General features: G+C 48.4%; 1 protein-coding gene across 21 annotated transcripts in view; it reads right to left on the reverse strand.

The window, feature by feature from the left end:
* PTPRF (protein tyrosine phosphatase receptor type F) overlaps positions 1-12,539 on the reverse strand; it is a 630,174-nt gene that overhangs the window by 142,960 nt on the left and 474,675 nt on the right. For 12 of the 21 annotated variants that reach the window (XM_030572313.1, XM_030572311.1, XM_030572309.1 and 9 more), the window contains exon 7: positions 7,832-7,849. The exons of the other annotated variants lie outside the window; for them this stretch is intronic. In XM_030572313.1, the coding sequence (XP_030428173.1) occupies positions 7,832-7,849 (18 nt within the window). The remainder of the gene's footprint in view (positions 1-7,831; positions 7,850-12,539) is intronic. 21 annotated transcript variants of the gene reach the window in all.

Genomic DNA, 12,539 nt, shown 5'->3' on the forward strand with positions numbered 1-12,539 from the left:
CTGGGGCTTACATGCAAATGCAGCCTTATGACCTCCCCACTTTCCTTAACCATCACTTAGCCAATCTATGGGTGCTTAACCTCAAGGCACCCAAATGTCAGAGCAAGGGAGGGATGCAAAGAGGTCTGCTGCAGATCAAACTCTGTCACTGCTTGCCATGGCCAGTGTGGACAGGGGCGTGGTTCTGAGAACACCACTTTCAGTGCACACTACTGTGCTTCAGCAACAAGTCCTCACACCACTCAGGCCACTGTGCAAGCAACTCGAGATGTGTCCAGTATAGCTATGGGCACGCGGAGACAACAGCGACCAGGGCCACAGAGCACTGCCTGGAGAACGCTTGAGAGGTCCCAGGAGACGAACGAGGAAAAGGAAACCTCCAGTCTGTGCCAGAGAAGAGATTCTGACAGCTACAAAACCAAAACCGTCACGAAACAAACATGAAGGGCCTGCAAAATAATTAACAGCAGCAGGAAGCTGCCCCACTGTGATACTGTGAGGGCAGCCAGCAGGGCGGCAAGCCTTGTTTTTCTAGTGGGAAAACGAAGGGTGATGTGACAGACACAGGGAGATGTACATGGTCCCAAATATCTGCAGGGTGGGCATGCCACAGAGGAATTATCTGAAGAGAAACAAGGGGGGCCAGGCCAGGCCACAGCTGGGAAACGGGACAACGCAGGCTGAGGAGGAAAATCCCCCAGGCAGTGATGGAACTGGCTCCTGCGAGCCTCATCACTTGAGAAATTTACCTCTAGTTTGGACAAGGCACTAGAAACCCTACCACGGGGAGCGGCCCTGGCAGGGCTGGAGGACTGACCAGCCCCCATCTGCAGCGCTGATGGAAGTCACAGAGACAGGGAGTTTCCAAGCACTGGTAAATTCTATCAGTTCTTAGCAACTGCTCTGATTGATAGTTGTCAAATCAACGATTAACCATTTACTCACTTGTGAGTGCTGGGAAAGCCATGTCTGTCATCTCCTCTGTGCTCTGCTACCCTAGAGCAAGGGCACAGGGCTGGGAATCTGGAGACCTTTGCCACTGACCTTGGGCAAGTCTCTTCCCTTTCTCCACCCCAATCTCTCTCTGTACACCTGGAAAAATGAGACAGACCTTGACCTGCCTTTGGAGAGGGTTTTGAAATCTGAGGGCTAACAGCTACTCAATAAGCGTTAATCACCCAGTGGGGCTAAGACTAGGCAGGATTCAGAAGGCAGACACCCAGCCCCAACTCCCAGTGCCATGACAGCCACTCTGCTGATTAGACAAAGAAACTGTAACTGGATTTTAAAAAATACACTTTGGAAATGTTAAAATGTTGTTAAAACATGTCTAAGGGCCCGATCGTGCAAACGCTCTCTCCCGGGCAGCACGTGCAGAACGAGGACTCTGGCTAAGGTCACCGACTTATGTGGGCCCATCTGCCCCAGCAAGCACCACACCTGGAGGGAAGTCCTAAAACACTAACAACAAACACGGCACCGCCGAAGGAACGAGGGAGCACATTGCTATGCCTGCCAGCTCTTTCACTGGCAAGGGAGCCTCGGGTGTCAGGCTACATTGACATGGAACCACTCCTCTCAGCCTGCTTCCCAAGCAGGGCGCTAGCCCCGCAGCCACTGCCCACCATGGGCAGGGGGAGCACAGGTTGCTAGGAGAGGCATTGATTGTGATAAGCTGATCTTGATCACAGCTCAGGTCTGTTACAACACAGCACAGCGCTGCAAGCTGTGAGAAGAGCCCCTGGCTGCTCTCCGGGGCCAGGGAGAACAGTGATGAGGCTGGACTTTCTGGAGCTGAGGGAAGAAATGGCTGCTGATGATTGACAAGCAGCTTTTTCTTCTGCACTCGGTCCTCCGTGCCAATCACTTCTTCGTTTTGGAGGTTTTTTTTCCTCCTTCAGCATGGGCGCAGATGATAGCCCCACAGCAGCTCTCCGAGGTTCCTATCTATTCAAATACAGTCGTGCTGCTTAGGAAAAAATCATTAGAGGCAATGATGGTGCTTAAAAGTGGCATTTAAAAAGCACATTGTGCAGAACATGGGAAAGGCAGATCCTGATAAGGCCACCAGCCTGGCAGATACGCTAGGGCGGGCTGGGCTCTCCTCCCTCTCCACCGTCTGTAACTCGGTGTAAAAAACTCTCTAGCTCCAACACCAGTTTAACTCTTTGAAACCCGAACCCCGAAATGGACAGTGGAGAGGCTGTGCTGCTCAGCGGAACCCCGCAGAGACACCGGGAGCTCTGTGCAGCTTCTCTTGGGGCTACTTATCTGCATGGAGCTCTCCCAGGCACACGTGCACCCGTTTGACTCCTGGACTCAGCCACGAGGGCACAAAGACCAGAAGAGTTTTGTCTTTTCCCTGGACTACGAGAATGAACACAAGTGAAATGCCCAAGAGTCAGAGGAATCTCCACTGCATTTATGTAAGCAGGAGGGTCACAACGCTGGTGCTAATGGATCCCAGCTACTGATGCAGACACTCTCCTTGTTCAGGCAGCAGCTCTACAGGAGACAGAATTTCACCCACCTGCATCCCTGAGTGCCTAGTTATTTCACTCCTCCCCATCTCTGCCCTGAACAACCTGCCCACGTCCTCCACAAGAGAGAAATCCAATGTGTGGCTTCCTCCGCAGTTGCTTTCCATGTCAGCCATTTGGTGAGCAGAACAATCCATGGTGCTGAGGCCTGCTGCCCTCCATTTCCTCTCACTAAAAGGCACCACATAGAGAGGCAGATCCCCTCTCAGCTCCTTTTTAAATCCAGGACGTTGTCTAAAGTAATTTAAAGATCCTGTTTCTGTAGATCACTTCTTGCTGACATATGCCGCTTTGGCTGGAGCATCTCCAATGGAAATCAGTAAAATGGAGCCATGCTGGCTCCTGCTCCATTCAAACAGAAACGCCCTCACTGGCATTAAATAAACAGTAGCTGCCCTCTGTGCTTTATACACAGCAACACAAAGAGAGGAGAGAACCAATTCTAACTCTGGGCTAAGGGTAAGCTGCAGAAACGGCTCCACGATGTGAAAGATACGAGACAAACCCACCCACTCCACTGCGGCTCTAAAACCTGCCTGAGACACTGACAATTACTGTGTTTTGGCCTTGACAGACCTGGTAGTCGAATCATGTTAATAATGCTAATGAAAACTGAATGAAGTAACAGAGCAGAAAGCCATGTATAAAACAGGTATGGGAAAAAATTCTGATCAGTGTCTGGACTGTGGTCTCTAGTTCGCTTCGGTCACTTTTTGGATGTGGGAAAACAATTCTGATCAAGTGAGAGCTGCACAGGGGAGTTTTACAGCCCAGCTATCAGGGGATTCTACTGGGCTTCTGATAATCCTTCCTGATCTACCAGAGTGTGCTTTTGCAAGCACTGAAGGCATTGCAGATATCCCAGCACCACGTGCAGAGCTGTCTCTGGGGCTGGGAAGAGCACTCCACCCACCTCCCTCCAGAAGCACTCCAGACGGATTTTTAAGGGCTGGCATGGGGAGTGGGGACTGTAGGACATAGATTGTGAATCTGATCAGAGGAGATGGCAAGAGTTTGATGCTGTGGTAAATTGCCCTAAAGAATCTGTGCTCACTAAAGTAAAATTGGGACAGACTCAGACTCCAAACACTTTTTAAAAAGTCTCTTACAAGCTAATAATTAAAAGCAGCATTTCTAGTATTCTCTGGTTCATGCAGTACTATAGACTTTGTACTTCAGCTTCCAGCTATTATAGACAAATACACCCAGCCCATCAGTGGCGCCAATTATGCAAACAAGATAACTACAAAAATAATTTCCTTGTTAGTGCTCATTATGTTCATTACATCCCAGACCCTGATGATTGGCATGTTAGGGACCTGCTTTGGATGCCTGTGCTGCTGCTGAGGAATCAACTCTGATACACACCAATGAGGCAGCTGGTGATGTCACTGGACATCTGAAACTGAACGTGGGCAAACAGGAGAAAAGGGAGGTACAGAATATAAGCCGTGGCTCTTTTGGTCTCCTGGTACATTACTGAGTCTTGGATGGCTCTGAGCTCTCAAGTTTCAGAGGGGTAGCTGTGTTAGTCTGGATCTGTCAAAGCAGCAGAGAGTCCTGTGGCACCTTATAGACTAACAGACGTAGTGAAGCACGAGCTTTCGTGGGTGAATACCCACTCTGTCAGATGCATCTATAAGGTACCACAGGACTCTCTGCTGCTTTTACAGGTATTGGAAAGGATCCCATACATCTTCGCGGTTCAGTCTCAGCTGCGAACTACAATACTAACCAGAAGGAATATTGATTTGTGCGGTTCTAGAGTGAGAGTCCAGTCAGTCTACAAGCAATGAGTGACCAACAGTTCCAGTCGTTACCAGCCTGTGTCTCCCTGCCAACATCTGGGGTTTTACAATCACATTCTTCATTTTAAAAAATATTTCTTTCCCCCCTTTTTGAGAGTAAAAACAAGAAGGGAAACAGCAAAAACGACCACACACAAAGCACCATCGCAAGCACAGATACACACCAAAAGAACGAAGGAAAATACTTCCCTTCCCTGTACTCTCCCTCACATATAGGAATCGTAGGTGTTACCTGTGACAGCGGTGCAGTAACAAAGACAGGTTAAGGATAGGGAATACCAAAGCTGACGGTGTCCCTTTACTGTTTCTGGCGCTGCCCATGTACCTGGTATGTAACCTATGAAGTGCTAATGTTCACATGGAACTCGGCATGTCCTGCTCCACACACCTACCAGGGCAGGAGAGAACAGCCAAAAGACACCCTGGAAGGTTGATTAAGCTCAATTCCAGAGCAATACAGAAAACTAACATGGTGTTTTATACTTTGAAAACAGAGGGCAAGACATCATTTCCTCAGACTTAGAGCGGCTGTCATTCCTCGTCCACCTGCTGTCGAATATGCCACTCACACTGTTCAGAGGGACGCGGAACCAGCGAGTAACAGAACTCTGGGATTGGCCATTAGCCAGGGCTTCACCTGAAAGGTGGAGAGAGAACGTCTGGAGCTAAGAATACCGGATAACGAACAGAAGAGTCTCCCTGTGGCTGAGTTATGACACCAGGCTTGGACAGAAAGGACAGTGTAGCCCGGTGTGGGACTCAACTCTGCAGCGCCTCCTGCTGGTCTCTTCTGGGAATTAGCTCTGCCAGCCTTGGAGCGCCTTCTGCAGGCCGGTGTCCCATTGCCGCTTGGCCCCCGTGTCCCTCCCTGGACTCTGGTACCCCGCTACCTGGGGTGCTGACCCCTGGCCAAACACCCCTCAGTCTCGGAGTGTCTCCTCCCCGGGAAACCCTCACCTCGCCTCAGTCATAGGCTACTGCCAGTCACCAACTAGCCCCCGTTCCCTGGGGCGGACTGCAGTATCAGCCACTCATCACTGGCAAGGAAGGTTTGGACCTGCTGCCTTCCTCTGCAACCCTGCATCTCTATGGGACCTAGGCCCTGCAGCCTGGGGAGTTGCCAGCCTGGAGCTCCCCAGCCCCTCTGGCCTTTCCCTAGCCCTGCCTCACTCTAGGTACCCTGAGCTTCCCAGCAGCCAGGCCCCCCTCTCTCTCTCTCTCTGAAAGCAGAGAGAGTCTGTCTGTGCTTCTGGCCCACTGCCCTCTTATAAGGGCCAGCTGGGCCTTGATTGCACTGGCTACAGCTCTGGCTGCTTTTCCATCAGCCCAGCTTTTCTCTGCCCCAGCCCTCTCCCGGCCTGCTTTAAGGGCTTCCAGGCAGGAGTGGGTGACCACTCCACTACAGAAAAGGTTAGTCACAGAAATAAATCTCATTCTGGCTCCATGAGGACTGTTTAGAAGGAATTTCTTATCTTAATCCCCTGTTGATCATGCAAATGAGTCTTTCAGTGGTCTTGGCCTGTCCTCAAAGTACTGGGCTAAGGCTTGAAACTCCCAAGCTACTTCACACACTACACACCTCTCAACCGAGAATTACAGATTGTTAATTAACAAACTGATTGTTCAAACAGAGTCAGTTTTCCTTTTGGACCAGGCTCATGGATTCTAGAGAAGCTCAAGCAGTGAACTTACCGTAGGGAGGAACAAGAGTGCAGCGGGGTATCACATCTAAGTGGACAATAACCTCTCCTTTAGAAAAGTGGTTTCAGCTAATCAGTTGTTATCTTTAGACATTCAACGACCTCTGCTTTAAACAAAAGGCGTTAGGCTAGCAGAAATCCGTCAGAGAAAGGCAGAAAAGGGCACATGGCTTCTGTCTGCACTCATAGAAATGTCGTCTTTGACATTCAAACAGGACACATACATTTTAAATAATGTCAAGCACATTCTTAAAATACCTTGTCAGGATTTGAATGGGAGGAATTTATGTTTTATGAGATGGATGATTCTTATTACAGAAAGATGGTCAATTCCCAAGCAGGAGGTATGGAACATCCACACGGTTCTGATGCTGAGTCGCTAATGTCAGCTAATGTGCAAGGAAAGGCCCAAGAAATGCAGTGTGTTGTGTATGCAGCGCTGGAAGCTGGGCGCACTCAGCTAGTTAGTATTCAATCGGTCCCTTCCTTTTAGGATTTGTAATAGGAATAGAGATGAAGAAGTAGTTTAAGTAGCTTGTAACATCACAGATGTCTATCTTGAAGCATTCCAAAGGTAGGAATGACACATACATAAACCAATTCATTTGTTATAAATAACTAAATAGTTTCAATCTTTTCCCCTGACCCAGATTTGCCACACAGGCAACTTGATGCAAAAACACAAGAAACAGCAATTCACATTTGCTCTAAAATCACTTTACAGGAGCTGAAAACATTAATCCACAGCAACAGAACCAGTTCCAAAGAGTCAAATTATTAACTTCCAGCAGTGATTCAGTGGAGGGTGGGGAGGAGAGGAGCAGCAGCATTGGACAAATGAGACTGTATCAATTTGGAGGGGTAATAATTCTATCAAGAAATGTAGGGGTCAGTCAACAGTGGTAACAGAAATCACAAGAGAACTCAAGGGTCTTACCATTTAACGGAGATTAACATAGTAAAGTTAATATAAAGGGACAACTGTGAGTATTAGGCTAGAAGAACAATACTCCAATGGGAAAGTCATTATTAGTGCATGCAGGCTGTGAAAAACTAGCCAACGCCTGTGCATGCTGGGCTGTCAATCTGTAGGTGGGTTTAACTAATGAAGGTTTAAAGCAGCCCGAACTGTTTCGGATTCATTTGCTCAAAACAAATCTCTATGCTACAATTCAGAGCCAACTGGCTCCAGTGGGACGAGCCGGCTTTCAGGACTCCCCAGGAGTGGCTGATTCCTCACTCACTACAGTACTTCACACAGCTCTCAAACCAAGGGGCTGCTTATCTCACAGCCAGATTTGCCTGAACTCTCTAGAATTTATCTTCATCTGATTAGATTTTCATGCCTGTCAGCAGCAGAGTGACAAAAGGTTTGATTGTTCTCTTGTGAAAATGTTACAATCTTAAACTACAGCGACTGATCAAAACTCCCTGCACATCGACACCCAGCAGGTGACGGCTGTACCATGCTGAACAGAAGTTCAGAGAGTTCTTGAAGCCGCAGGAGGAGTCGGCCCCTCTGCGACACACGGGAGAAGTGTTTCTAGTTTGCAAACTTTCCGTTGAATAACCCCCTTTCAACAGTGCAACATTGCAATGGATGACTCTGCAAGGAGTCACACTAAAAATAAACCAAAATCAACAAGCTAGTGGGAGAGTGCAGATGAGCAAGAGCACTGGCAGAGTTAGGGCTGAGAGAAACAGCTGGAGATGAGTGACACTGGTGGAGAAGGAGCAGGGCAGACAGGAAATGAAGTGATGTGACACATTTCAGCATTCTTACCTCTGATTGGTGTACCACCTGGTGAGGTAATTTGAATGCAAATAAGATTAGAGAGAAGCATTAGTACAAAAGAGGAAAGGAAGAAAATTATAACTAAAAAGCAGAGAGTTTTTTAAAGCTAGAATTTGTATTAGCGCGACAGGAATAAATAAAAAGAAACTGATGTGCAGTAAAGTCAGAGCGACACTCTTAGGTTAGTAAAGCTCATTTCTCCCAGGAGCGCAGCCCCCACCCTGGGGTATGCCATTCCACTGCGCTGGAGAGGAGCTGCTGGCGACTGGCTACCCACTTGCATTCATTATTATTCAAGCAGTTGTCATGGAAGAGACACTGGAAAGATGGTGCGGTGCCCTTTGTTGGATAGCCAGGGGTGGGGGAGAGGAGACTGGGTGGTGTGTGAGGGTGAGTGTGCTGGGAGGGTCGCGGTGCTACGCACATGGTTGCTGGCATGGGGCACATTCTGGCTTTCAGGTTAGAATGGACCAGTGGGACAAAATCTGCTGATTTAAAGAAATGAAATTAAGGGGACAGAAGAGCAAAGCCAGCCTCCATGAGAGCACATTTGTACAAACCCAGTATTAGTTCCCTCTGGCATGGAGATTAGTGTAACATAGAACTCACTTTATACAGAAAATACTTTCAAACAAAATGACGAAGAATTTCTATGAATCCCAGTGACGAAACAATGGCCCACCAGCCACGCCTCCCAGGAGCTGGAGGAAAGAATCCTTACCCTCCCTGTAAGGGAGCTGAAGATCACTTTTACATGCTGTAATGCAGTGCATCTTATAAGGAGGGCTTTTGGTAACAAGGTCCAGTTGACTTGATGCATCAGTCAGCACAAATTTGTTTTATCATTGGCTTTAAGATTAGCATGTGGAGCATTATGCCCTGAGTTTACTATGTGGTTAATAAACAATATATAGATTCAATTGTTTGGAAATCCAGGTAGGCAAATTGGCAGTGAACCCCTAATCCCCAGTTTTGTCCCCTTGATCTTATTTTGCACATATGAAGGCTGTTAGTACAAGGGAGAGATTCATGCATATCTAATCTGTAGGCAGTTCATGGTAGGTGTTGGTTTTATGCAGATTTGTAAAATCTGAATACCAAGCACTTACCAAAGAAAACTGAGGAATTTAAACAGACAGAAAAACAGGGTTAAACAGGACACAGAGTGTCAAATCATGTTCAGTGTATTGATTAATAAATACCAGTATGCATACACGAGTGCTGTGTATCTCAGATTTACAGCTCCCCATTCCATTATCCACAACAATGCTCACCCAATGGGAAATAAAGAAAGACACTCAAAGAGTTTCTGTAAATACAAAGAAGGCAGATTTTAAGCATGTTTAACTTGCCTCGGAAAAAGTAATTAAAATATTTACACTTATTATCTCTCTCCTAACTACTGTTCCTTTAGGCAGCGGCCTTGTTCAAATCAGGAATAACAATTCTGACTGCTTATTGTAGCCATCTCCTCAGCCGAGATGACATTACTCCATTTGAACTCTATGGCTGGTTATATTTTTTGATGTTTTTGTCCACAGATGAGTGAAGCATCAGGGAAGATCTTGCTGTCGCTGAAGTTGTGGGTAATCTCTCCTTGGCCGTAGTAAATCTGCTGCCTGTCTTGGTAACTGCCGCTACCCTTGACAGAACAGGGATACTTGCACAGAGATACTTGCACAGCACTGATGCTGCACAGGCAGGGAGCAGAGAGTTATTTCTCATGGCCCAGGTGGAGAGTTTGGTAAGTACTCGGCTTTCTCTGAAGCTATTGGTTTTCTCTGCCTATTCCACCCCCACATAAAAAGCCTCAGCACAGATGGTCACTCCCCACACAGGCACGGAAGTGACACAGACAACACATCCCTGGAGCAGAACCCAGGAAACCCTTCCCTGCTCTGGGCTGGCTGAAGTGGGGTTTATAGTTTTATGCTGGCACCACCAGGAGCAGCGCTAGGGTTTTTGGCGCCCTAGGCGGGGGTCCTTCCGCTCCCCCGGTCGTTGGCGGCAATCCTGTGGCGGGGGGGCCCTTCCACGCCCCCAGTCTTCGGGGCACTTCAGCGGCGGGTCCCGGAGCGAGTGAAGGACCCGCCTCAGAATTGCCGACAATGATCCAGAGCGTGGAAGGACCCCCCGCAGCCAAAATGCGGCCCTCCTAAATCCTGGTGCTCTAGGCGACCGCCGAGGTCGCCTAAATGGAAGCGCCGGCCCTGGGCACCACGGAGATTTGAAGCCAGTCGTTAAATCTACCCACCACAGTAGCTAGACCCTTTTCTCTGATACGCAATTGTCTACACAGAGCTCCAGGAGCAAGTGTGCATTTGAAACAGATTCCCTCAAGCTAAGTGCAATGGGCTCATCTTCTCCCTGCATTACAGCTCAATCCCCCTGGCCTAGCAGCGTAAGCAGGAGGCTCACCGTGCTGAAGAACAATATTCATCCAGGGGCCTAGTTACCCTGCCAGGCTTGGGACGTTTTCCTTCTCCACTCAGAGGAACACTGATGTGGGGATGTCTGTGGAAAATGGCATTCGAGGTGCTCCTATAACACCTTCCTGTAGGACGCTCAGCGTGACAGAAAGAACGCAGGCAAGAAGTCCTCAAAATCACAGGATAAGGCTGATTCCCCTCGTGCTCCAAAAGGGCTTAATTACAGCACAGCCCATGAAGCTGGCAGCATGACAAACACTTGAAAAGATTAATAACTGAGCCCAGCTTGTGTCCTGTGATGGCCAGACAGGCTTATGACAAAGGGCTTCCCAGTTACAAGCTTTCAGCCTAGTCCTTCGTGTGCACTGAAGGGCTCACCGTAAGTGAGGAGAACGTCTCAGCTCACCACCTCACTAACGGGCACTAAATTAGCCAGGACTCAGTGACATGGAGCCTGGGCCCTCTCCCTTGCTGGAGGTGCAGGTTGATGCACGTTGGCAGGAGAGTGTAGGAGAAGCAGGCACTGCCACTGTCTGTGATGTACCCGTTCTCTAGATAAATGTAGACATCAGTCTCTGTGGCCTTGCCTGACCCATACTTCCCCACTGGTGCAGCTGCAGCCACCACAGCGATGACGGAGGCATTAGTGTGGACAGGACGTTAGTGTTTTTACTGCTGGGACCGATGGCTCCACCCAGAGCAGAAACACCAGTGGCTGGGTGGCCCTAGCACTTCCCACTGGTGGAGAATGAGGGGCTGATTTCTGTTTACACAGACTCACCTTACGGCTGTCAATCCAGAACTTCTTCACTGGCACATAGTTCACCCTTAAATCTCCACCGGAAGTAACCGTCACCCCTCCATTTTCCAAGCGAGTCACACTGAATGTAGCAGGGGGCTGGGTTTAGCAATCCTCCCATCCCAGAAAGCTCAGTTCAGCTGATGTCGGCTAGTTTCGAATGAAGCCCTATTTAAGGTAAGCTATTGTCAGGGAATGTGACAACTAGAGAGAGGGTTACTCACCTTGCACAGTAACTGTGGTCCCTCAGAGCTTTACTGGTGGGTGCATACACCTCATGCACTGACAGCCACATGGACAAACATTACAAGAACGACAAATTCTTACTCTGTAGTTCATCTCTCTAAACGTTTTGTCTGTCTGCTGGTAGGGGTGTTGTCTGAGCCATGTGTCTGCTCAGCCCACTCCTGAGGGAGTTCACACCTGGGGAACTGTGTCCTTCTGGACTGTGCCTCCTTGCCTCTTGGAGTGCTGTTCTGCAGTTCTTCTTTAGAGCCAGATGCCCATCTGCTTTCTGGATTTACAGCCTGATCTTGACAGGAGGCAAGAGTCTCCTGCCAGACTCTGAGCACCTTCCACACTCGATGAAATAAACAATTGGAATGTTCTTGGATTCGGGACGCTGTTTGGGACAGGGACTATCCTCTCCGGTGCGTCTGTGCAATGCCCAATGCAAAAGGGCCCCAAGCCTGACTGGGGCTTTTGGGCATTACTGTAATGTAAGGGGGAGAAGCAGGTGCTCAGCTTCTCGCAGCTACTTTCTCAGCTGGCTGAGAACTCCAGTGATCTGACAATAGCAATAGCCTCTAGACTGTCAATCACAAATAACATCTGAAGAGTAGGCATCTGTGTGAAGCAGCATACCTGGAGAGAACATGTTGCTAACAACTCAGAGTGCGTAACTGCTCTGGGATAATCTGGCTAAGCAGCTGCATACACGACCGCCATGGAATGGGGCATCAAACTTACACAGAGAGTGACTGGGGGTCTTCTGCAGAGCCATGTTTCATTACTTAGCAACTGCCAACTCCAGGACACAGTTCTAGTCACCATGAATTAAAATACATCATCACAGGATGACCCTTGTTAAACAAAGTTGTTTAACAGATGCAGATTTTTTGGCATCACAAAACAGTGTCAGTGAAACATTTCCTCCTCTAACCTCTGTGGGGGTGGAGGGAGAAAGACTTTGTTTGTTTAATGTGTTTTAAAGAGCAGGTTAGACAAACACCTGTCAGGGATGTTCTAGATAATACTAAGTCCCGTCTCAGTGCTGGGGACTGGACTAGATGACCTCTCGAGGTCCCTTCCAGTCCTACACCTATGATTCTTTGTTAGCGTTCAGGACAAATGAAACATCTGGCTTCAACACTGCTTTCTTACTTTTTGTTTTTTTTCCTTCGTTTTATCAGACAATTTTCTCATGAGCAAGGCAGAAACGCTTCCCTGAATATGAATCCTGAAGGCA

This window comes from Gopherus evgoodei, chromosome 8 (genome assembly GCF_007399415.2).
Source record: "Gopherus evgoodei ecotype Sinaloan lineage chromosome 8, rGopEvg1_v1.p, whole genome shotgun sequence".
Classification (NCBI taxonomy): domain Eukaryota; kingdom Metazoa; phylum Chordata; order Testudines; family Testudinidae; genus Gopherus; species Gopherus evgoodei.